Here is a 25,894-nt window from a genome sequence, read left to right on the forward strand (position 1 = left end):
TCTCTGCAACCTCCTTTGGGGCATTTTAGTCAAATAGTATTTGGGGTCCAATGTATTTATTCAAGACATATGTAAAATGTTAATCTTTATTGATTAGAGGGCTCTCACACATTGTGAGTGCTTGTCCTTACAGGGTCAGAGTGGTATCTATCTTAAGGAGTCAGGGGAGTACATCCTGTACAGATCACCACCCCATCACAGAGAACTACAGAACAAACAAACTCACTAAATCATAAGGGCAAACTATAGTAACCAAATAGTCTACTATTTTTTGACTGCAAGAGGATGCCTGAGTACCTGCAGAGAACTCGTACAAAAATGGGGAAAACATGCAAAAAGAATTGAGGTTACCAGACTTGCTGTTTTTAAGAATCATTTAAGTTGTATAAAAACCTCATTCTTGTGGGGGGGAAGAAATCTATTCACATTAGGTATGCAGACTCAGTGTTGTTAAAAGGCCGTAGTTTTGGCTTTCACTTTAAAACAGTAAGGAACATTTAACAGTTTAGCAAATTACAACCCAAATTCAGCAGGAGTCCTTTTAACACACGCAATACCAGAGAAAGGTCATTTAACATTTCTACCTTTGGAGTCCAGAGACGGGTCGACTGACCTGAAAGATTTTAGCTAGCAGGCGCTTTTGTTCTGTAAATAAGGCCATTACCCTGGTAATTACCCTGGTAATGGCCTCAACACATCTCACAGTTGTACAATTGTTCCTTAGACTTAGACTGACTTTATTGTCATTTTGCATGCACAGGGTGTATACAGAACGAAATTTCGTTGCATACGGCTCAGGACAGTGTTTTGAGCTTCCAATGTTGTGAGGTTACTCCAGAATAAAATAAAATACAGTATAAAATATGAATATAAATCTAAATATAAAATATAAAGTGCAGGACTGACAGTAAAATAGAAGTTATTTAGCTCTGTACATGTGCAAGGTATAAAGTGGAGACCAGTTTTTGAATGCAGTCCAGTTAAGAGTTCAGCAGTCTGATGGCAAGTGGGAAAAAGCTGTTTCAGAACCAGGTGGACCTGCACCGGATACTGCAGAACCTCTTTCCAGAGGGCAGCAGGGAGAACAGTCCATGGTGGGGGTGTGAGGGGTCACTGATGATGTTTCGGCCTCAGGACACGCATCCTGCATCGATGGTTGACCTGACACTTCGCCCTTTTGCCTGAGCTGGGTGTGGAAGGTTGTTGCCGAAGCAGTTTCTCCTTGTGTGCCTTCTTCTCACTCACATGAGTTACCGAACTCTTTTGCAAGCTCAACCAGGAAGTCCACCCGTCTCTCCTGCACCCCAATGCATGCCTGATAAAGCACATGTGCATTCAGTGCTGCCATGTCAATCATGTTTGCCAGGTTTGCTGAGCAGCTGTCACATAGTGATGGAACCTTGGTCACCCCCCGCAAGATTATGACTGAAATAAATGCCATTAGTTCTTGTGAACTAAATAGGTGAAGCAGTCACCTATTTATCCTCCACAGCACAAAAGGCTGCATGCAAATTTGCATGTGCAAAGTCTCCCAGATTTCTTTTGCTTACACTTTTTTCATGATTTTTTTGAGGTGGATCAACACAATTAATTTGGTTAGTTTATTTCTAAACTGTCATTTTAAACCCACTTAGCTTTATTTAAAAGAAAAACATTACTAATTTCTTTTAGAAAAACCTTTGCATATTTTTTGAAACAGATTGTATGTTTTGCAAACTCTATGTACATTTGGCAAAATGACCTGGATAATGCAGCACAACATCATGGATCAGCTGCAAAAGGTCACATCTCTCCAAAAACACTTCATGTATGCTTCAAAACTAAACTGAAGAGCATTACCTACAGGAGACCTGATCTCCTGTACGTATCATAGATACCCACCCCCAACATGGACTATTCACACTCCTACCTTCTGGCCTGACGGTCAATGGCCACATTTACAATTGAAGAAGGGATGCTAATTTGAGCCATCAGAGTCATCAGTTTGGACTCAGGGTCTTTTGACCCTCTTTCGGGACGTCAGGGGAGAGGTCAAAAACCCTGGTAATACCAACTTTCAACAAGATTTATAAATCAATAGTTTTAGTTTTTATCTTTTACTTTTTCATGTTGTTTACATCGATTTATTATAAATTTTCTTTCCCACTCTCTTTTTCCACAATACAAAAGAAAATAAATGTTTGACTAAACAAGCAAAATTAACTTCAAAATGTTTAGATATTGAAAAAAGTCCTATAGATTATCATATATGGCACGTGTGTCAAACTCAAGGCCTGAGGGCCAAATCTGGCCCGCCATAGCTTTTTATGTGGCCCTCTAGACTCCAAATCATAGCAATGGGCCCCTCCAGTTTTTACAAATAACCGCAAAATTTACACAAAAATCAACAGATCCCCTGTTTTCTGAGTTTATCAACATGTTTTCTGAGTTTATCAACATGTTTTCTGAGTTTATCAACATGTTTTCTGAGCTTATCAACATGTTTTCTGAGTTTATCAACATGTTTTCTGAGTTTATCAACATGTTTTCTGAGTTTATCAACATTTTTTTCTCAAAATTGACCATAAACATTTGAGTTCAAGTGCCTGCTGTCTCAGCCTGACCTGATGTCAAGTTATAGTCCATGACCGATAGAGCGATTAGTAAAAGATCACATTTAACATCATATGTTAGCGCAAATATTGTAAAAAATTCCTTACAAATATTTCTAAATTAGCGCCACAAAATCTGTGATGTTGATTGCAGAAAAGCACAAAAACAATCCTGGATGAACTGATTAGTGTGAAAAGATGTTCAATATTATGTTATTTTAAGAAACACTTATTGATGCTGAAACACCTATTTATTGATATTTTAACAATTTAATTGGTTTTTATCAATATGTTCTGGCACAACAGGCCCTTTATGAACATTCAGGTTTTTGATCTGGCCCAAAACGGAAATGAGTTTGGATAAAAACGAGTGAATCATGGACTATTTTGAATGTAAACAAGAATAAAGAGTGAGATATTTGGTGGTGGAATGATGTCACACCGCCAGCAAAGGAAGATTCTGTGATGTCACTGGCGATGCAGTCTGTGATGTCATCAACTCAGAATTGTATGTGACACAATTCTGCATATTTTTCATTGCTTGCAATATCACTGACCAGTTCAGACGTGCGCAAAGCTCTTTCAGGTAGTTTACCAATTGACAACTTTAGTGATTGTATTGAGGAGAAATGTTTCACTTATTTCAGCAGTACTGCAACAAAATGATGGGACCCCAGGCGAGAACGGGAGTCCAGCAAAACCCCCAAGGCAGCTTCGCTCCTGCACATCTGGATATCTTAGATGAGGAAACCCAAAGACTGGACTCCGGTCTGGAAATGGAGAGCGCCAGGTCAGAAGACAACCAAAACATGGCCGACCTGGAGGCGGAGCTGGAAGAGATGGAACTCCGGCTAAAACAGCGTGAAGCTCTCAGAGAAAGATTTATCAACGAGGTCAAAGAGGCAAAGAGAGAACTAGAGAGACTAGAGAGAGAAGAGAGGGAAGAGATGTCCAGTGATCCAGGAGACCTTAACTCTGATGTCACTGCTTCCAAGGTTCACAACGATGTGAAAGACATGAAGGAGAAGCCTTTGCAACAAGACTTTGAGGATTTGAAGTCTTGTTGCAAGGGGAGGTTAGAAGACGACCAAAACCCGGCCGAGCTGGAGGCCAAACTGGAAGAGATGGAACTCAGACTAAAACAGCAGGAAGCTCTCAGAGAAACGCTCATCAACGAGGCTGAAGAGGCACAGAGGGAACTGGAGAGACTAGAGAGAGAAGAGAGAGAAGAGATGTCCAGTGATCCAGCAGAACTTTACGCTGCAAACACTGCTTCCAAATTTTACAACAGTGTGAAAAACATGAAGAAGACCTTGCAGCAGGAGTTTGAGGATTTAAAGGTGGCTCACCTCCTCAGCCAGGAAGCATTTGTAGCTGGAATACAGGCTGAGAGAAAGAAAACTGAGGCTGTCCAAGAAGAACTGGACCAACTCCAGACTTCCTACAAGGAGCTGCATTGTAAATATGAAGCAGACATTTCTCTGGTAAGGCAGGAGGTGAAACGTGAGAAAGACGCAAACATAGAAAGAGAGAAAGAGAGTCTGAAGCTAGTCAACAACCTGAGAGCTGAGGAGGAGCTCTTTCGAAAAATGGCTAGAGAAATCATAATTCTGAGAAAGAGAGAGAAGCAGATGCTGAACAAACTGGATCAGGTTCACATTTCGCACGAGGAGCTAAAACGTAGGTTTGAAAGAGACAATATGGATTTACAGCAGGAGGTTGAGACATACCAGCAGCAGGTAGAGCAGGAGAGAAAAGCTCACCTGGAGCAAACAGAGGAGGACAAGAAGCTTCTAGACCATATGAGAGCTGAGAAGGAGGAGCTCCTCCACAAAATGTCAGGAGAAATCGAGACATACCAGCATCAGGTAGAGCAGGAGAGAAAAGCTCACCTGGAGCAAACAGAGGAGGACAAGAAGCTTATAGAGAAGCTGAGAGCTGAATATGCCATCCTCCAAGAAATCACAACAACAGAGAAGAAAATCCTGCAAGACAAGGAAAGAAGTGCCAAGGCTGAGCTGGAGAATGTTAACGGTTTGTACATGGAGCTAAACAGTCGGTTTGAAACCGAAGTAACTGCATTAAAACAGCAAGCAGAAAAACACCAGGAGGAGCTCATTTGTGTGAAAAATGATTTACAAAGAGCAAGAGACGATCTACTGCTGGCCGACACTCTGAGAGCCGAGGAAGAAGGTTTCCAACAACAACCCATCACAGTTTCCCAAGAGAAGGAAGAAAACTCACAGAACCAAGTTAAAGTCTTAAATCAAGAGGTTTCTTCAGAGGAGGAACTCTCAGGAGAACCTTTATCAGGTTCTTCCACAGATCCAGAATCCTCAGAAGAGACCGAGGTCGCTGGAGAAACCATCCTGGGGGATTTGGACAATCCAGATGGTAAAAAGAAAAAGTCTAAAATTTCGTTTTGGAAGAAAGTACGAAACACTCTGCGATGGAAGAAGCCAAAAAAGAAACAAACAAGTGAAGACAATCAAGAACGTGTCTAAAGTTCTTGATTTTGATATTTAGAGAAGGAGAAAGACGTGCAGGAGACGAACCGAGGACTGGAATCAAACGCATGGAGGTTGTACGGGGCTCCGTCAAGACCAAATTTAAAAAGTTTTTCCCCCCATTGACAAACTAGAAAATAGATCCCTTCCCAACCCAATTGGAAAAAAACGTGGGCAGCACGGTGGTGCAGCGGTTAGCGCTGCGTCTTCACAGACACCATCTGTGTGGAGTTTGCATGTTCTCCCTGTGTTTGCGTGGGTTTTCTCCGGGTGCTCCGGTTCCCCCCACATCTCCTAAAACATGTCGGTCAGGTCAGTTGGTCACTGCAAATTGCCCCCAAAGATTTGAAGAAACCCCAAACACATGTGCAGCTTTATTGTTAAACTTTAAAATTAATTGGATTAGCCGTACGTTAGCCCTTTTCCCTTCGCTGTTTTAGTGCCGCAGCAACACTGGGCTCAATTTTTATAGCAACAGCTATATATCATCACCCAATTCGCCAGATTTTTTGTGCGTCGTCATAGAGCACTGCCGAATGCGTAGGTGCATATCGCCTGGTGGACGGGTGCGGGAACTGTGCCAGAGGGTCTACAGTGGCTGGCGGGTGGCAGTGCCGGCACCCCGCGGTGGCCAATAGGCCGGAGCGGTGCTGATCTGCGAGGGCTGCACGACGCCGCTTGCAGCATTAATTTATTTTATAATTTTTTTATCCAATTACTCGATTAATCATAGGAATAATTGATAGATTACTAAACCACAATATTTGTAAACAAAATATTTGTTGTTCGGAAAACAATTTTGAAGAATTGCCTAGTAACAGAGTTTTTTCACTCTCTCCTCAGACTGAGTGGCTGTAACCTCTCAGAGAGAAGCTGTGAAGCTCTGTCCTCAGTTCTCAGCTCCCAGTCCTCCAGTCTCAGAGAACTGGACCTGAGTAACAACAACCTGCAGGATTCAGGAGTGAAGCTTCTCTCTGCTGGACTGAAGAGTCCAAACTGTAACCTGGAAACTCTCAGGTAAAATGTTTTCAATCCTAGTGAAGCCATATTTCTGTCCATTAACTGCTGCTATAGATGATGCAAATGTTATTTCAATAGTAGATTATTAAAATAAAAATGTCTGACTTTGATGAGGCTAATCATGCTAAGTCTTGACACATAAACTCAGCTGGTTTTCATTTACTCCAGGCTGAAAGGACCAGGAAGAGAGGAATGTAGAAAGGTGGGGATCAGGCTTTAACTGTTGGTGTAACGCTGGACACTTGACAGATTGCTGCATCCTCAGTGTACAAAGAAGCATTATTGCAGATTCTTCCTCCAACCAGTTGTTAGACTTTCTCGTCCCTTCTACAAATGATAAATGTTGATTTCTACTATCTACAGAATGAAATACAGCTTTATTACTATTCTATGTTATTAACAGGTGAATCTCCAGTTTCTTGAGTGTTTTCCTCTCGTGAAAATGATCAGTTCAGACCTTGGGTTCTACCTCAATGTTCTCATCATGTAATGAATTGTGTGTCTGCAGCTTATCGGGCTGTTTGGTCTCAGAGGAAGGCTGTGCTTCTCTGGCCTCAGCTCTGACCTCCAACCCCTCCCATCTGAAAGAGTTGGACCTGAGCTACAATCATCCAGGAGACTCAGGAGTGAAGCTGCTGTCGGCTGGACTGAAGGATCCACACTGGAGACTGGAAGCTCTCAGGTATGGAGGAACCTGCTGCAGGAGCAGAGAAGGTCTGATAGAGGAGGAAGAGGGAGAAATGTCTTTAGTCAGTCTGCTGGGAAACATTTAGAATGAAGATGAATATTTAGTCTCCAACTGAAATATTTTCTCTGAAACTGTGGTATTAATAAATGGATGAATAACACGGTGAAAATATAACTTGACATTCTGAAACCACTTCTGTCTCTTATGACAGTTAAATAAATCAAATTATTACTGAATTTTAATCCCACCAGCAAAAATTGTTGCCAGACATTTTTTCTAACTTCTAGAAGCTTTAAATGAATTATTTTGACTTTTGGCAGTTGCTTAATGTTTTACAATAAAATAATAGTGTGTCTTCTCTAAACAATATCAATTTCATGTATCCAGTGTGAAAGGTCACATGACCAGACCTCTTTACTTCCTGTGTGACGCTGGACATAAATGTTTGTCACAATCCTGTACAAGAGGAAGTCAGTAAAATATTTAAATAAACAAATATAAATAAAATATTTTGAAAAGATGTTCTTTCAAGTGTTTACTGCTGATATATAAAGAAAATCGTATCTTTTGATCATAAGAAGAGTGAATGCAAGCGTGGCAACAATTGTTTCACTGCAGACCTTCCACTTCCTGGTTCTGCTGTTCTGAAAGAAGAAACTACAAACCAGATGGTAGACATAACTGATTATGTACACCACATAATCAGTTATGCAACATTTATCACACCTTGACTTTGAACTCTTGAGTTATTCAAGTCAGGTAAAAGTCCAGTTCTGTTCCCTCACATCTCTGTGCAGGTGTGGTACCAGTCTGGTTCTGCTGTGGTTCAGTTGAGTCTCAGTTTGTCTCTTTATCGACTCTTTGGATCATTTGAACAAATTTTAAGTTTGATTTTTTCCTTCTTGAACTTTGACTTTAGGAATTTTCCTGCTAGTCTTTGCTCTCTGATGTTTAGAAAACATGTTCACTTCTGATTTCAGTTGAAAGTTTCATCTCTCTTCTGTTGGAAGGTTAATCTGGAGGATTATTAGATTATTTAGAACTGGAATGATGAACAGCTGATGTTTCTTTGTTTTCTTCTCTGAACAAACTGCTTCATGATTTCATTTCCTGGAATCAAACTCTGGCCTCCACTGTTAAACTCAGAAACAACAGTGTCTTGTTGCTTCTTTTAAACAAGATTGCATTGAAAAAACACAAAATTTTACCAAGGAGTTTTGCTTAGTTTATGGTGCAAATATCTTAGTAACTTAAAAATAACTTTTCAGCAAAATATAGGAGCTTGTTTTAAACCAGCATGCAGTGTCCTCCAACTCAGAACTGAAGTCGTAGGGAATCCACCGGTGGGGGGCGCTGCAGTGATAACCCCCTCTTTTCTTTGTGAGAGACTGGAGCACAGAATTCCCCTTTGGAACAAAAGGACCTGTTAAGCAGACAGCCACATGGGAAGCACCACAGAGAGGTTATTGTGCAGGAATGAAAACTTTTATCTTTGCCCCCCCAACCCCCTTCCTACAAATGCTGACATGCTGCTTCTGGAGCTCCTTACTGTGCCAAAGCTGTTGTAAAGTATGCAATGATCTGGCTTTTCCCCCCCTTTCTTTCTAGCACAACGCTGTAGTCAGAATAATGGTAGAGATCTGTTCTGTTTTATAGTGGCTACTTATTTGAGAACTTTCCCCCCCCCATGTTCTGACAGTGCTGTTGTGTTTTTCACAAGGGAAGAGGCTATAATTACATCCAGTTAGTCCACTGTATCTCCCCTCTATCAACAGGGGAAAAAAAAGCTTTTCCTCTCAGTTCCCCAGGGGGGTTATGACAGCCCCTATACCCCCTTAGTCCCGCCCACCCCCTCTGCCCTATCTCAAGTATTAACATGCACACGCAAAAACACAACATAAGTCACGGAAAAGCAAATGATGCCAAAATAAGGAATCCACAAACAGTTTTGGTGGAGTTCAGCGTGGTCGGTGTGCTGGGCCCGTGCAGGAGGATGTGCGCAGATTTACAAACAGTAGGAACAACAATGGAAAAGTTGTGTTTGTGAGGAGGTTGGCTGGGGAAGTTTTTGGCCAAACCCCCCCCCAGTTTCGCCTTTCTTTCTTGCACGGATGCGGTTTCGGCATTCGATCAAATATGTAAGTTTTTGATCAAGAGGTCTGCCCTCACCTTTTTCCCCCCCACTGCCTAGTCGTTTTTATACACCAAGGAGCAGCTTGGTGTTTTACAAACAGCTTCAATGAAAAAGTGGTTGTTGTTTGGGGTTGGTTGAACTGTAAGAAGAGGGGAGAGAAGAAGAATGGAGCAACAACTAGGAAAGGAGCTTTGAAGTGTAACAAAGAAAGACATGAACAATGGCTGAAAGAAAAAAGAAGAATGCGGCCGGGTATCGCAGCGTCTCTTTCAAAAAGTTGGGCTGCAGTAGGAGTGAGGAGCAGCAACAGAAACCAGAGGGTTCGGAGTCTGTCGGCGTCGCCCTCCCCCCGGAGCCCAGCCGAGCAGAACAGTCCTGGGCGACGCGTAATGTCAGTGTGTCAAGAAAAGTTTCCAAAATCTCCGCCACCGCAACCGCAGAGCCAAAGAGAGGCTCCTCCGCTCTTCCCTCCTCTATTTCTCCATCCATCCGCCAGCTCACGGAGAAGTTCAACAGCAGCAGCAAGAGGAGCGGCGGACCCACCAGGACGCAACAAGCCTCGCCGGGAGCCGGTGCAGCGGGGAGCAGCACTCTAACCCGGACCCGAGTCGACAGGATAGACGGATCTCCAACTCGTAAATCTTTCCACGAAGACAGCGGTGAGGGGAGTTTCTTGGAGAGCGATCCAACCACTGCAGAATCTCTCTCGGACAGTAAATCGCTGAAGTTTCACTCTGGCACCGATTCTGTATCGGGTTCAGATTCGGAGAAGTGGATTTTTAGGCGTTTCTCAGCTGAGAGCAACAAGTCTGGTAAGAGAGATTATTCTCAGATCTCTGCCGCCGATCTTAGAAAGAGTTTGACTACAGATGAAGAAGAGGATGTTGGTAGTAAAGAGGCTTCACTACCCTGCAAACCCCACAGAAGCTATCGCCACATCCCCACGCATTCTGAAAGGTGGCCCAGTGTCACCAAAATCAGACAACTTTTCGATGAGAAAGCTTCGCAACCACTCAAAACTGACACATGTGAGAGCTTAAAGGCAGCTGGCAGAGGCTATTTACATGACTCCAGCTGCATTGAAAGTGACAATCAGTCAGTATGCATTTCTGTTTTTGATAAATTCGTATCTGGAGAAGAAAACAGGGAAACTAGCTCTGCTAAAGACACTTCTTGTTATTGTGTGGACATTTATTTCAAAACTGAACATCCTCATCCGTCAAATGACGAAGAAGGAGATGTAGAAAATTCAGAATTATCTTCCAGAAGTCATTTTCACACTGAGTGTAATTATCACAGGAGTAATTCATCTACATGCAGATCTCATAGTACCAGTGCTGAGGCAGAAGCTACCTGTAAGTTCCCCAGAAAAACTGGATCAACACCTGACCCTAAACCTGACCTTCAACCCTGTGCTGCTCCGTCTTCGAGGCGATCAGTGGGCTTAGACACCTCCTCCTGCTGCTCCTCTCTACAGCAGCCAACAGAGAGGGAGAGAAGGGATATACAGGGGGTCGGGCTGCCCAGGGATAGTTTACATTCCTCACATAGCTCTTCTAGAGCACCAGCCCCCACCACCTCCTCCATCTCCTCTGCTCCAGCTCCAGATAAAGCCATTACCTCCTATTCCTCTACTATAGCTCCCCCCTCTGAGCCAGGAGCCCCTACAAAAGTTAGTTCTCCTCTCAGCTTCCATTGGAAGTTAAGCTCTGGAGACGAAGAAGAGGTGCACAGCAGGAGAAAGAGAGGAGGGGCTTGGGGTTATCCCTCATGTCCTGCTTCCTCTGTCACTTGTAGGGGGGGGGAAAGGAGTACCACTGAGAGAGGGGGCAGCTATTTATCCCGCAATAAAAATGGTCGTTGGGGTGCAAAGGTCATTGGCAGGTCCTCAGGCAGCGAGGAGGACAGCCCTGCTTCTATAGGCACCCACTGTAGAGAAGCAGTGCGCCGTCGCTCTCTAAGAAAAAAGAAGAAGATCAGCGGGGCTGCTCTAGCAGCAGGCCGTGATGATTACAATGATCAGTATGGTGAATCAGAAGACAGTGACAGTGATCCAGCCCTGACCATGGATCACACAGAGAGGCAGCAGCAAAACACTGGAGAAGTTACAGGGATGATACATCGGAGCGACTCAGCACGAGACCCTGGTGGTCGTAGCAATAAAGCCAGGGTGCAGCACTGGGAACGCCTTTCCTCGCCTACTATGTCCACCACACTTCCTGCTGTATCACGAGTGTCAAAGGTGAAGATACCTCCTTTTGTTTCTAGTCCTGGTGATTCATGCTGCAGTAGCAGATACTCCAGTACTGAGACTCTAAAAGAAGAGGACCAGGGGAATGATGGCAGCTGTGGAGATAACATGCTCTTTAACACCAGTGGATCAGAAGGCAGAACAAGTAGAACTGCTTCGTCGTCTGTGTTGAGTAAAACTTACCATGGGAATTTCACCATGTACCGGTCCCCTAGTTTTGGACATGGAGACAACTTCTCCCGGGCACCTGTCCGAGTGCGTCCCAAAATCTTGCCGACAGTAACCTTTATACCAAGTGTAACACCCAGAGAAAGTGGAGGATCTTCAGGAGTAAGAGGTCTTGACACTGTTGTACTAAGGAAAACAACAGGGAGAGAGGTTGCAAATAAGGCTAACAAAATTTCTATGTCCAACCCTGATATTGCATCAGAAACTATGACTCTCTTAAACTCACTGAAAAATGATGTGCCAAAACTCAAAGTGCGAAGACCAAGTGGAGGGGACCGAAACAGGGCTGGGGAATGTTCGTCGGAGTACTGCAGGGACTTGGGCCTTCTAAGTGGGACCATCTTACCTTCCGGTCACCGCCCTTCTCTGAAAGACCTCACAGCCACTCTAAGGCGAACAAAATCATTCACCTATTCGGACAAACTTACAACAGGTGCAAGATCTTATTTGTCAGGTGGTACAACAAAGAGGAGTTCCTCTGAGCAGCAGCTTGACTTGGATGAAGAGAAGACTGAGGGTAGGGTGGTGGTGTCAGACAGAGAAGTAGAAAGTGATGGTGGAGATTTTCGATTTGGGCAAAATCTTAGGACTTATGGACTAAAGGATGAGAATGATGATGGAGAAGTGATGCCAACTCCACTAGAGGAGAGATGTGTGCAGGAAGCCAGGCAGGTCATCCAAGATATCTGCCAGATGTGCAGTAGGGATGATGATGATGATGATTTAGCTTTAATGTCATCTGATAGTATTTTGGGGAATGAAGGTTTACAGGTCAAGCAAACAGATGAAGGGAAAGAAGAGACAGGAGGTGTTAAAGATCAGATGAGCACAGCTCAAGAGTCTGAGAACACAAAAGACAAAGATAAACATGAGCAGGAGAGAGAGAGCAAGGAGAGAGAGAGAAGTGAACAAAGTATGCAGCTGGAGAAACTAAACAGTAGGGGTACAGACTGCTGGAAGAAGTCCAATAGACAGACCAGAGAGATTGAGAAAGCATTACTGAAGGGCGACTCGGAGGAAAGTATGCTCTATGACCGCTCCATGGATGAGCTTTCAGGCCATGACTCCAGCTTAACGGATGAGGGGATTGTGACAGAGCCTGAATCGGGTCCCACTGACCTCTCAGAGAGATCTTTCCTGGGATCAGCTGGGGTTAATTTAGGGTCAAGAGTAGCAAAAGATGTTCTAGGGCAGCCACTGACTGGATGGAAGCAGTCAGCTCTTCATGAGATGAAAAGCTTCAAACAGGAGGAAAAAACAATGCCAGAGAGCAGCTTGAACTGTATAATCCATCTAAATGAAACTCGTTTTCCGCAGTCTTTGACCTATCCAGTATGTACGGCTCAGACTGACAACCATATTGTGGATATGGGTGCTGCTACTTTTATGAACAAACTTAACTTTGAGGGAATCAACACCAGCAGTGCAGTGTCAACAGAGTTAACATCAGCTGCAGCATCAGGAGAAGGAGGATTTGAATCTCCTGCAACCCCAAGTACAGTCCGCCGAAGGCGCAAATTCTCTCCGTCTGGTAACAACAACACAGGGTCCGATTCCAGTAATGGAAATCATGCAGATTCAACAACAGCAGCTGTAGTAAATGGTGAGTCCACTGTCTATCGCTCTCTTAGTGACCCCATGCCTCAGCGGTGTTGTTCTCTAGCGGAAAAAGGAAGCAACAATTTTTCTTCAGTCGACAGCAACCTTTTGGGTTCCCTGTCTGTCAAGGGGGGTGCTTCTCCTGAAGCCTCTGTTGCATCTACTCTATCAGAATACATAGGCAGCGTGGCAAGTGATTTGTCTGTTTACAGTGATGGCGGTTCACGTGATGACTGTATTCAGGATTACAGCAGGGTCATCAGGAACATTGTAGCTGAACCAGGTGCAATGGACAGGTTGATCACAGATGATCATGGCAATGGCAAGGCCCCCAAGAAGAAGTCTTTTAGTGACCCCAGTCGCCGTAGTGAGGCCCCTCCAGTGTCCCAAACTGACCCTCAAACTGGCAGCACACATCAGGTCAGTGAGTTGGATCAATCTGGACAGATTCCACCTTCTAGCAGTGAACCAATCCTAAGTGAGCAGAGAGAGAAACTTTGGGATTCAGAGGCTAACTGCACACAACCGCTTCAGGCCAAGATTGCTGCCTCCCAGTCAGAATGCAGTGCTGTTTCTGATAACCCTGATGACGACGATGATTCAATAGACCATGATCAAAAGGAGAAGTTTAACTTAGATCTCAAGCTTGCTGAGGTTCTGTCTCCTAGAACAACACGTCGGCTGGCTAAAAAACGTCCCAGCAAGTTACAATCTTTTCCTGACAATGTCCAATTTCATCCCATTGAAATGGGTTCAGATGACCAGGAGGAGCACAGCAACCAAAGTAAGCTAATATCGTCTCTTCCTGCATCACCACTGAAATCCAAATCCAAAACTAAACCCAAGCACATTCGCAACACCAGTGAACCCGCCTTCATTCCCATCTCCCCACCTGCACAGCTCCGACCCCTGAAAGAAGTGAACTTCCAAGCAGTGCCTCCAGAAGATGAGGTCCCATCTTTGGAGGATGTTTCACAGAAATACAATCTTGAGGACATTGAGGCCAGACCTGCTTTTGTAGCAAGTAATGGATCTCAAGGATTAATTCCTAGTGCAGAAGGCTCAGGTGTGACCAGTAACATTGGACTTACAAACGCTGGACCTCAGAAGATTGGCACAGAGGACACGTTATCTGCTTCTGCTCCACAGAAGACCAAACCCAAAGTGGTGAGTTCAGATTTCCCCCCCCTCCTTTAGTGTGCTTGTTATTGTGTCTGCTGCTGTGTGTTCTGTGTTTTAGGTTTTGATTGCTTACCTTGAAATATGCACACAACATGCAACACAGATATCCATGTGGTTTTCTTTTGTTTTTAATGACAGGAAAAAACTATGAAATATTTGGATATTGTGTTTAATATTATAAATAAAAAACACAGCAAATCTAATTGTTATGGTTTTACGGCACCATTCAGCGCTTGTGTTTATTTTCTCCCAACAAACACTTGCATGGCTATTTTCAGAGGCCGTTTGGGTTTCAGGATTACATGCCAGAACCTATTGAAAGGTCGAGGAGTGTTAAACAAACATTAGTGGATGTTATTAGTTTAATTAAACAAAACTCATACAAAAGATATTAAGGGGTAATCCAAGGTCTGCTGTTTCTTTTTTGTTTGTTTTGCCCAGAATCAATTATGACTGTGTTAGGGTTAGAGTCATAGAGAAGGCATACAATAAACAGTTCTTCTAATCAGAGTATGTTATGTAATGCTATGTTTAAAGGCTGAGATTTATTTTTGTCTTATTTGCAGATATTAGGTTGGCATATCCAGTGTTTGTAGTTCATAGTAACATAAATAAAGAGATTCTCTGTTATGTTATGTTGTTTAAACTTATGTTGAGCAGTTACTTGTTTAAAAGTGAATGGAAAGGGAATACAATTTTTCTGTGTGTATTTCTAACATCTCTATATAGAGATAATCTTTCCTGCAGATCCCTGACTCAGGTCAAAGTTATTATTATTTGCAGTTGTGGATGTGGCTGTGAGGTATGAAGAAAGTAAAAACAACTTTGGTACATCATGCAGGAAAGCTGCAACCAAAACTCAGGACTTTCGGTTCATTACATCATCACTGGGATAGCTATGTACCCCTGTGCTCACTTTTTGTTTTCTGGTGGGGATGCTTGATGTTGGTACATGGAATATTTTGAACGGATTATGTGAGACCAATAGGCTCTATGGTCTCTCAAGATTGCCTTTATGGTATTTGTATGTGCATCTGTGGTTGTTTTCCCTGTGTGACTTTTGTGTTACAATTTTGCTCATTAATTGCAAGACAGGGTCTAGTCACCCCACAACCCTGAAAAGATAAGGCTTATCTAGAAAATGGCAATCTGTACTCACTGTAACATCTCTTTGCTATATTATGCATTTGCAGTCATTCATCTGACTCCCCTGGAAATGGAGCCATCTGGCACTGGACTTATTTTTTTTTAATCTGCCATTTGTCAATTTGTCCCCGCAGCGGTGAGGGATGGGTTTAAAGTAGTTTTCTGAGAATTTACAGTAATTTTCTACAATCTACTCAGTCTAATGACGTTATGGGACTCCAGTGAATAATAGCTGCCAGCAGGAGGTTGCTCAGAGCTGGTTTAGTTTATTTACGAGTGAGAAACTGGAAACTGTAATATTTCATAGAAATCCACATTTATATATGGACCAGAACTCAAAAAATTTAATTTAAGGTTCTCTGAAAATAATTTACAAATAAATTACATTTTGTGAAACATTGGGACTAGTTATCTCCATAATGCAAGAAAATACTGAAGTGTAAAGAAAAAAAATAAGCTGATCCTCTATAATTTAAGTACATGGGTAAAACATGATCTGGATCCTTGATCAATCCCAAGCTTGCTGGGTTTTAATTTTTTATTTTCCTGAGCAAACACATTGGTTTTCTTGTAATTTTGCTTAACTTTATCACAAACCTAAGATGCTCAGCTGCTAAATTAATTCCCTTTCGTTACCTTGGTGCTCATTGGTTTTCCCTCCCTGTTGCTGCAGTCACGGAAGCGGTAGCTGGCAAGCGACCTTTCCGAGCAGGAAATGGGTTAAGGGAAATGGAAAGTTGTTGTGGTAACTGGAGGGTCTGACGATGTCCAGTGCGACTGGTGCTCATTGTTCTGTGTGTGTGTCATAAACTGGTTTCTCTTTTCCTCTGCTTTGTGTGTGTGTGTGAGCCTTTGTGCATATTGTTTGCCTGGAACATGTCAATGTCTTGTTCAAACGTTTGGAGCCAGCACATTAGGTTTAGAATGGTGTCCTGCAGTTCTGGTGAACTCTGACGGCCTGTGTGATTTGGACTGAATGGGATGACAATGCCAGGCTATAAATGAACCTTGACAGGTTTAGAGAAGCACAGAAAAAAATGATGAAATTGTATGGGGTTAAGGGAGGAATATTTTTCCTTCTTCCACTTTTACCTTACTCAGTTTTACCTATTCTTTTTTTTCTCTGCTCTAGTGTTAGTTATCCTTTTAATCTAGATACACTCTCCCTCCCCCTTCCAGATGTTTTTGCCAGTCTTTATTGTTTGCATGCCTGTAATGTTGTGCCAGCGTGTTGCCTTTTCACATCTCCATTTCAGTCTAATTCCCATAGCTCACGTTATCTTATTCTCTCTGCTATGTCTTTGGAGCATTGTTGTGAAGTGAGGTCATATCTTAGTGTAGCCCATGCCGACAAGCCAAATGTCAGGTAGATGGAGAGAGAAAGCAAAAAGAAATAAAAGGAGTTGGAGGGAAGTGTACTGGCTTAAAAAAGTAACAGGATTAAAATAGAACTGAGATGGAGTTAAAGAATGAAGCAAAAATGAAGGGAAGGGAAAGGAGACAGGCCTTTAATAGAAAAGTTAAGGAAAATGTTTAATTTTTGGTCATTCTTATGATCCATTAAAAATAATAGTGCAGTACTTCTCACATATCCATTACTATGAAATTAACTTCACAAGGACTTAACAAGCAGGTTTGAACAAATAGTACCATGAGATGTTACTGTAACAAGCAGTGTTTATTTGCTCAGAAAAAAAAATTAAAAATCTCAGTGCACATGCTGTTTTTGTGACATTACTGTGACAGATGAAGTTTTCTCTTGACCTTGTATGTGTGCATGTCTTCTGCTCATTTAAGCAGTCTTCACTTTAACAGGCAGCAGGAATGTGGTCCATTATCAGCCTCTCCTTTTGTTGCATAACAGCTCTCAACTTCCCAAAAGAGATAAAGATTTACAGTGAGTGTGTGGCATAATGACCTAATTTGGGCTATTTCATACTCTAGAATCAGAATTTCTTATGTTCTAATTCAGAGGTCTCAAACTCCAGTCCTCGAGGGCCGATGTCCTGCAACTTTTAGATGTGCCTCTGCTGCACCACACCTGAACAGAATATTAGGTCATTAGCAAGACTCTGGAGAACTGATCTACACAAGGAGGAGGTAATTAAGCCATTTCATTCCAGCATCTTGTACCTGTGGCACATCTAAAAACTGCAGGACAGTGGCCCTCGAGGACTGTCTAGAACATGAAATGTTTCATTTTATGAAATTTTGTTTGCTACCCATAATCATATCAGCCCACTCTAGTGACTTGATTTTTTGCATACTCTTTGCCTTGGACCAGGCATAACTGTGTACCATGTTGTTTAATATGATTTTAGTAATGAGGCCAGGACATGTCGACAGAAGCTATGAGTTGTGGTATTTAAGGAAGACAGATGGAAGAAAGGACATAACTGGAGAGGGAGAGAAAAGCTGGTGTAGATAAACTCTTCATGGATTAGGTCTAAAAGCAAAGTGTTTATGAGTGACTTTGTTTTATTTGACCACCCACATAGAATCAAATACTTTCCATCTACGTTTTCTACAGCCACTCTTTTATAATCCTTTGTTATGCTAACCAGACCTAAACAAATGAAAAGGTAGATCTAGGCTAGAAGCTCATTTAATGTTAACTTCATAGTTCTGTTGACTAAAACCCTTTACACACAATAAAGAGAGAGACTGACCTGCACTCTATAAGGACATCAATAATTATTGTTTTAAGGTAAATTAATACTTGCATAACAGTAAAGAAAACCTGCAGCTGTATACAATGTCTTTACGATGATTTTGCTTGTCTAATATGATGTACTGTGTATTTAGCTTAGAATAAAAAGTTCTGGTGCAAAAACAGGGACAATCATGCGATTGTCTAAATTTAGCCTTAATCAGTAAACTTACAAAACTTTTTTTTTACAGTCAATATTGCTTTTTTTGTTTGTTTTTTTTAGTGAAAAACAAAACGACAATGACAATCCATTGAATATACATATCATTCAAAGATATTCAGCCTAAGTGGTTTTGGGTGGCTGAAATCCACCACACACACTTATTTTTCACCAGAGTTGACAACCAGTCAACTCTCCTTCCGTTTCTCCTTTAAGGTGTGACGCGCTGCCATTGCTGCATTGGGGTTTTTTCTTAACTGAAGGAGGCTTTTTGAATTTTGTTTTTGCTTTGTTTAGCTTCTAAAATGCTACAGAATTTTTCAAAATTGCCTTCAGTTGCTTCTATCTGCTTCTGTTTTCTTTGTTGCTATTCACAACATCATAAATGGGAGACACAAACTCTGCATGAGAGGCTGAAATGACGGCAGCAACTTGGGATAAGGAATTATTGAACCGTTGTTGGTATTGTGAAAGAAAACGTTATAATTGGAGTTCAGATTTAGTGGAATAATATACTTTAAAGATTGAAAAAAAAAACTGACAATATGATTGGCATTGTTTGGCTCAGTTTTATAGGAGCTTCATTTAAATCACTGTATTTAGAAGAATGACTGAATGTATTTTTTGTGTACAGTTATAAAGAAGCCTATTAAATATTTGGGTAACAGTGTTTGTGTTTCTTAGACTCTGGCCACATGTGGTGATACCTGTATTGCCAATATACAATACTTTTATCATTATTGCAATAAATGTCAATGTGATAAAAAATTGAAGTCAATATTACCCATCTGCAGTAGCTATTACTTTGATTATTAGAAAGAAATATGATTGATTATTGTTTTGTTATGCCTTTAGGAACAATTAGTTTTATATACACCCTCCCACCAAATTCAGCAAAAGGGAAAACTATCTCTAATCCATTAATCAACTCTTTTTAAAGGCCAGCTTGAAAGTTGAATGAAAGGCCACATCACACGGAGAATATTGAGCTGGTGCCTGGAGCTCTTCCTTTACTTACAAAGGTCAGCGGAGGGTTGTGGTGGTCTAAAAAGTCGTGCAGCTGAGAGGTTAAAATGTGCCGGTGAGATGAAAGGTTCAGGATATGGTTTGTTCTGGCTCTGTGGATAAGTGGGAGGAGGTGGGATGAATCAGAAGATAAAAGATGCTGCTGTGAATATCTGGGCTATCTATGAGACATAGCTGGTGTCTGCTGGGGGACCTTTTACTCTGAAAACTGTTCCAGAAAATTCTTACCTGGGAGAATGAATCACCAGACTAGCTTTTGACTGGTATGTGCAAGACATTCTGACGCCACCACCTAAAAACCTTTGGGGCTTGATAAAAACCGTCTGATGAAATCTAACACATATCTGTATGTGCATAATTGTTTTTTTTCAAAAATCTTTGGGGCTTAGTTGTCCTTACGGAATAAACTTATCCCGTACTGAACAAGACCTACATTAATCCTTTTTTTGAAGTATGTGTTTTAAAACCAAGCAAGACACCATTCTTTCAAAATGGAATAATCTGTGATAATTGAAGGGCAACACATACAGTACATCATAATTTTTTGGAAAAACACCTTCAGTCAATAACTTAAAGTATTAAAGTGGCCTTACAGAGGTTAGGAACCAAAGCTGCCAGCAAATATCTGAAATCCATGATTACTTGAGATCGTCTGTAAAATGCTTGTAACTGTCTGTTTTAATAGTAGAAAAACCAAATATGCATTAATTAGCTCAGTGGAAAGCCAATATTTACAGTCTTTCTTATCTCTGCTCTTAGGGGTACAAGCAGTCAGCACCAAGGAAGAAGAATGGCACTCTTGAATTGATTGCTTTTGCAAATGCCAGCCGGTAGCGTGTCAAGTAGTCTAGACATTTCAGCTTCCCAAGCTGGATTTTCTTCCCAAATTGTATATCGACAAAAACAATCTGTGACTACAAAACCACAAATAAGCAGTGGGACTACTGGAGGTTTCTTTAGAACTCTTTCAGCCATATATTGCTATTGAATAGTGTTGGCCCAGTCTTTTTCACTAAACCTATTCACTTGGTTGAGGATTGTGCGTACTCACTCGGAAATCCCGCCACATAGTATCAACCAAGACGAGGTCTGTGTTTTGCAACTGGGACGTTGCAGCATGTCGATTCTTTTCTTTTTCCATCAGCTGGTAGATTTGCTAGTCTGTTTGGAATCATCGTCCAGTGCTGTGTGGGCCAAGCTTTGGCTGTCGGACAGATGACGTCACTTCTGATGCTAGAATACGTTGGCAAACAGAGACTGCAAGGTGCCAAGGTCCTGTGGCTGCAACATGAGCCTGAATAATAAGTTTTCCTCCTCCATTCTTGTCAATTAGAATGAGGTGTTTGTGCTATGTTATATGGCTGAACATGTCCACTTTGGTCTCTTTTGTTAAAACGCCGTGTTCTAGAAGGTTTTCTGCTTCATTTCGATTCAACTTTGTAGAATGTGCCATATTCTTTGAGCTTGAAATGGGGAACTTTTTTTTCTCTCTTGGGTCTACACCTGAGATGATGGGCAGCTGTCTTAATTTTCTTTTCCCTTGCAGTCCCTTTTAGATTGATGGATAGCTTTTTAAGGTGATCGCTGATGTCTTTCCTTTTCTGGGCAACACAAAGACATGCAAACCGCCAGATCTCCTGCTGATGCAAAGGCACAGAAGATCATTTATTTATGAATGTTTAAATAATAGCACCAATGTACTACCTTCCCTTCTACTAAATGCTGTGGAAACAGCAAGAGTAGACTTAGTTGTATTATGCACAACTTTACTTGGGATGCATCTTCTCTTTCTGCTTTGGCCTGGAAGTTTTCCAGCTTGACTAAAAGGTTTCTTTATACTTGAATCTGTTCCTGTCCAGACATCCCACACGGCCTTGTCACCTCTCTCCTTCATCGCTTCCTCTTGGCTTTCCTCTCGTCTGGTTCAGTTTTCCTCTACGGTACTTACACACAAAACGGATCCCGTGAGAAACATTCATATAATTGTTCTTTTTTTATGTATAATATTTGCTACTTCTAGTCTGACGGTTTTGCAGAAACTTGACCAGAAGTACAATAGGTAGTAATTGAATTGAATCTTTGTGTGGACCAATCTTTTGTTATCTAGGATTGTGGCAACAATGGTCTTTGCTTGGCAATATGAACATCAGTAATGGAGAACCTTTACAAGTAGTAGTTTGCTTTAAGGTATCAACTATAGTAGCAGCCTTTGGCCAAAGCTGTTATTTAAGATAACAAAGTTTCAGGTGGTAATTTTGAATATTTTTCAACCATTTTCAGCTTATTTTTAGAGTTCTAGCACTAACAAGTGGATGATTAAAGTTTTCTTAAGACATTAAAACGGATGTGTAGTGTCTCTCTGTAGTGAGGCTCCATCTGGTTTCTCACAGTGTCCATGTATATACACACACACACACACACACACACACACACACAAAAAAACATCTGTGGGAAAACACTGCTGAATGTCCTTGCTGGGTAAGTCACAGTTGTTCTACGCTTTGAAAATCTTTAGCATTGCCTTTTAAGGAAAGCCTCCCTTGGTTTTTGTTTTGTTTTCTGTGTTTTAGATTTTTTAAAATTATTCTTTTACTGTTGCCCATGTAAAAAAGAATTTGCTTCAGTTTGGTTGCTAGTCGTTGTCCATCTTGATTTTCCTCCTTGTTCCTGACTCCTGTCCCTTTCTAGCTCTCTTCTCTCGGCTGATGTGGATCCACCCAGTGTAATTACAGAGCAGTTTGCTTGTGTAAGGAAAGCCTCTCCTGAACCAGCACTTTCTAAGAGACTTGCCAGTTCAGCCGTTCTGTGTGCACTGAAAGATTTTGGCACAGTTCGTGTTTGCAACGTAAAAAAAAAAAGAGGCGTTTTTACTTGATTGTGATAAACATGTTCACCTTTTGAAGACTGTTTTTTCTTTGGTTCAAGTATGCAGGACATTGTGGACTATCTTTGGTATGCCCAGTGAAATTTTAGCCTTCCTTTTTGGTTTCTCTCTGAATCAGACATCTGCTCCCACTGTGGCTGCAAATATGCTAACGTGAGAAACATAGTATTCAGTCCTTGGATAACTGATGTAATGCTGACTAAGTTGTGCCAGCTGGAGAAGATGAATTTTTCCAACATATTTTAAAAAATATCCCCAAAATTCTGATTTTTTTCCCCTTTTTTCTTTGATCACTGATAACAAATATTTCAAATTAACTTTGTTAGATTAAGCATTACATAAAAAATGGTGGTAACTTCTCTGTTTTTTTATTCCCTCAGCTTATCTTTCTTTACTGTAGCTAATCTCTATATGCAGCTGGGATTACTAAGATTAACCTAGCTTTATTTATTACAAAGTTGCACGGCAAAGCTGCACCAGGTCTCATTTCTGAACTGTTATAATGTTGGATCTATTGTACTCAAGTTTGGGGTTTCAGTTTGAGTTAAAAACTGGGGTTGCACGGATCACCATGGGCAAGTGCGGCATGATTTCTATCCACCCTTTACTCTGACATCTCCAAATAAAATCCAGTATTATCAATTGTTAGAACCTGGACTTTGGGGTGATTCCACAAAGTATTGATGTAAGGATGTCAAATAGAAACACAGTGCACACTTCTCAGATTTTTATTTAGACAAAAAGTAACATGCATCTATGGACACATCATAAAATGAAATGGTAATTATAAGATACATTGAAGTATGGATTTATTATTTGACAAAATATAAAAAGCTTTGAATTACTGCATATTTACCATATTAGTTGGAAGGGAACCTTACCATAACCAACTAATCCACAGTGTCCAGCAACAGGTGGGGTAGGGGCAGCTCTGATATTTAATGCTACACCAGCACTTACTTTTGCATCTACTAAATGTCATACGGTTCATATGAACAGTATGATGTGAAATTTTCTTCTTTTATAAAACAAATGATAGTAACCAAAGAGTTCGGTGACAAGCTTTCAGAATGTGGGCATCTAGTTACATCACCATGCATCTATGCATGTAAGATGGGAATGTGCACTTATTTCTACAGGAAGTCATTGTTAAAACTTTCTGCCAGTTTCTCTCACACAGTGCTACGACTGTGCTCTCCTTGCATCATGCTGCATATTACATTGCGTGTTTCAATGCGTGGTTGGATGCAGGCACAGCACAAAAACGTTCATAGATGGACTTCAGGCCCCAATGTAACTGTGGGTTGGTTTGGCCACTGAGCATTCCCTCATAGCTTTGTCACCCAGAGAAACATGAACTATGCAGCGCTCCTCTTTTTTTTGTCTCTTTATCTTTCACTCACCTTGTCCTTTGTCTGTCTTATGGCATCTATCCGACGGTTCGGCTCATGCTCTAGCTGCAAGTTAAGAAATGTGCACAAAAATGGGAACGAGAGGCGGCGAAAGTGTCATAGTGCTGTTCCCGAATGGCTGCTGGGCTCACGGATCAAAGCTCAGGGAGAGGATGGTGGCGATGGAAAGATGGGAGCACCTAAGACCAGAGATACCCGACAGGCAGGTGGTGTTTGCTCTTTGTCTCTCCAGAATAGATTGAGTTTCAAACGTAATCATCGGCTTCTGTCTCACTTTTTGATTTCTTGATATTGTTGTGTAGGATAAATCTGGTTGTCTTGATCGCTGAAAACTTCATCAAAGGCTTTGCGGCTTTGTTTAAACATTTGGAGCAGCCTGAAAAGTGGACTTTGATATTTTATTGGAAAAATGTCTTGTAATATTTTGCTCTATGCTGCTGTTGTCATATTACTTCAACACTGTCATGTGGATTTTACATCTGTGCTGTCACAACATCATTCACAGCATGTGGCTTACATTACTCTAGGCTTGTTCATATTGTTCTTGTGTTTCTTTTGATCACTGTGATCAAAGTCACCAGAACCAATGACATTAAACACGACATTTTAACAACATTGATTTTAACATATACTCAGCTTTGTACTCTGCAAGCCAGTTTACTTTTGGTATGAATTTATGGACTATAAATTCATGAGTCACATTCTTAGTTTTTAATCTAAACTTTTAAGTTGTTATTAATATTTGTCTGAGCTCATATAGATCATTTTTAAGTTGGATTGAAATATACAAGTTGTTGAGGGTCCTGCTTCTCTTTTTATGTTAAATCATAGAAGTTTCAAGTTATTTAGTTCCTTAGTTTCTGGAGACAGAAACTAAAGAAAAATATTTCAAATGATCAGGAAATCAATTTCTAGTAGTGAATAAATTGGGACAGCCCCATATTTAAAATCACACAGGTACATCACCTCAGTACAGTCTGAGAACATTAGTTAGTATTCACCATTTCGCAGGAGGTTTGATTTATTTTAACTGCAGGACAATGATTCACTCTGATGTGGTCCTGACTGACGGTCATCACCATCTGTAGATCAAAACACCTGCTGGAGGCCATCAGAAATAACATTGTAGTGGCAGATAAGTTAAGGGAGTTCAAAGAAGTCTCAAAAGAATTTAAAATCAGCCATTTCTTTGTTCAGTCTATTTTCAAAACAACTGCTAACATATTTAGGACCTCCTGGGCGAGCTCAATCTCCAAAAAACCTAAATGTCATCTTAAGACATTTATCATCTCTTGCTACTCTTGAAATGAAAGTGCATGGCTGCACAATCAGAAAAAGACTTTATAAGTATAGCTTTAATGGGAGGCGTGTATGTACATATACATATTGGGCCACTTGGATGGACTTTCACCATCCTTCATGCTTTGATTTAAATCATCACACTAAGATCAAAAATCCTAGTGTGGTGGGCACATTGTGAGGATAAAAAAAGAGAATTGTGAGGAAAATCTTAACGTCTCCGTTAAAATTGTCATCACAAAAGTTGTCATACTTAATATCACAATGTTGTGCTAATATTCTGCATCCCAGCTAGAATGTGTTTGGTAAAAAATATTCATTCCATTATCTTTGCTTCCTATACCAAGTAGCGTGTGTGAGATTTACACTTGCTGTAACTGCACGACTTTTTAAAAAATTGTGTAATAATAGGAAGAATAATAATTGTTACCAATACCATATTTAGTCAATTCCGATTCCGATCTTTCTGGACTATAAATGACAGTATTTTTCTTCTGTCTGAACTGTGAGCAGTCAATTGTTAGACTGGAAGCAGAGGTGCCGTCTCGCTGTGTGAGTAAGGGACAAGTTGGGATGAAGCAACTGTTAGCTTTACATATTCTGAAATTACTTACTAATGATTTTGTTCCTGGTTTCACTGTGTATTAAATTCAAGTTTCATGAAAATAGATAAAATGTTATGTCAATTATATATAGCTTTGATATATTTTCCATATGGTGCAGGGTAAAATTGTTTTTTTTCACATCTTTTTTTTCATAATTAACATTAGACATGATTTGAAAACTGATTCTTTTTTTTTTGCTCAGGTTACTTTTTTCTAATATAAAATATTTTACATAATCTGGAACATTAAAGCATGGCAGAAAAGTAAAGAGTATAAATGTTTAATCAGGTAAATATTCATCTTTTCATGGCATGTTCTATATTTGATATATCTCTCACTGATTCTTTTTATTTTCTATTTTTTGAGTCCAGTGTATCTGTTTTGTTCCTCTGTCCCTTGGCTGTTTCTCACACCCATCCAGTGAAGTGGATATCTGGCCAAAAATAACAGCA

The 25,894-nt window shown here is 41.0% G+C and overlaps 1 protein-coding gene across 1 annotated transcript in view; it reads left to right on the forward strand.

Annotated features, from left to right (window-relative positions):
- Positions 1-8,687: 8,687 nt before the first annotated feature.
- arhgef17 (Rho guanine nucleotide exchange factor (GEF) 17) overlaps positions 8,688-25,894 on the forward strand; it is an 85,135-nt gene continuing 67,928 nt past the window's right edge. Inside the window, exon 1 of the mRNA XM_028045483.1 lies at positions 8,688-14,185. Coding sequence (XP_027901284.1) covers positions 9,161-14,185 — 5,025 coding nt within the window. The 5' untranslated portion in view covers positions 8,688-9,160. The remainder of the gene's footprint in view (positions 14,186-25,894) is intronic.

This window comes from Xiphophorus couchianus, chromosome 18, assembly GCF_001444195.1.
Source record: "Xiphophorus couchianus chromosome 18, X_couchianus-1.0, whole genome shotgun sequence".
NCBI classification, from domain to species: domain Eukaryota; kingdom Metazoa; phylum Chordata; class Actinopteri; order Cyprinodontiformes; family Poeciliidae; genus Xiphophorus; species Xiphophorus couchianus.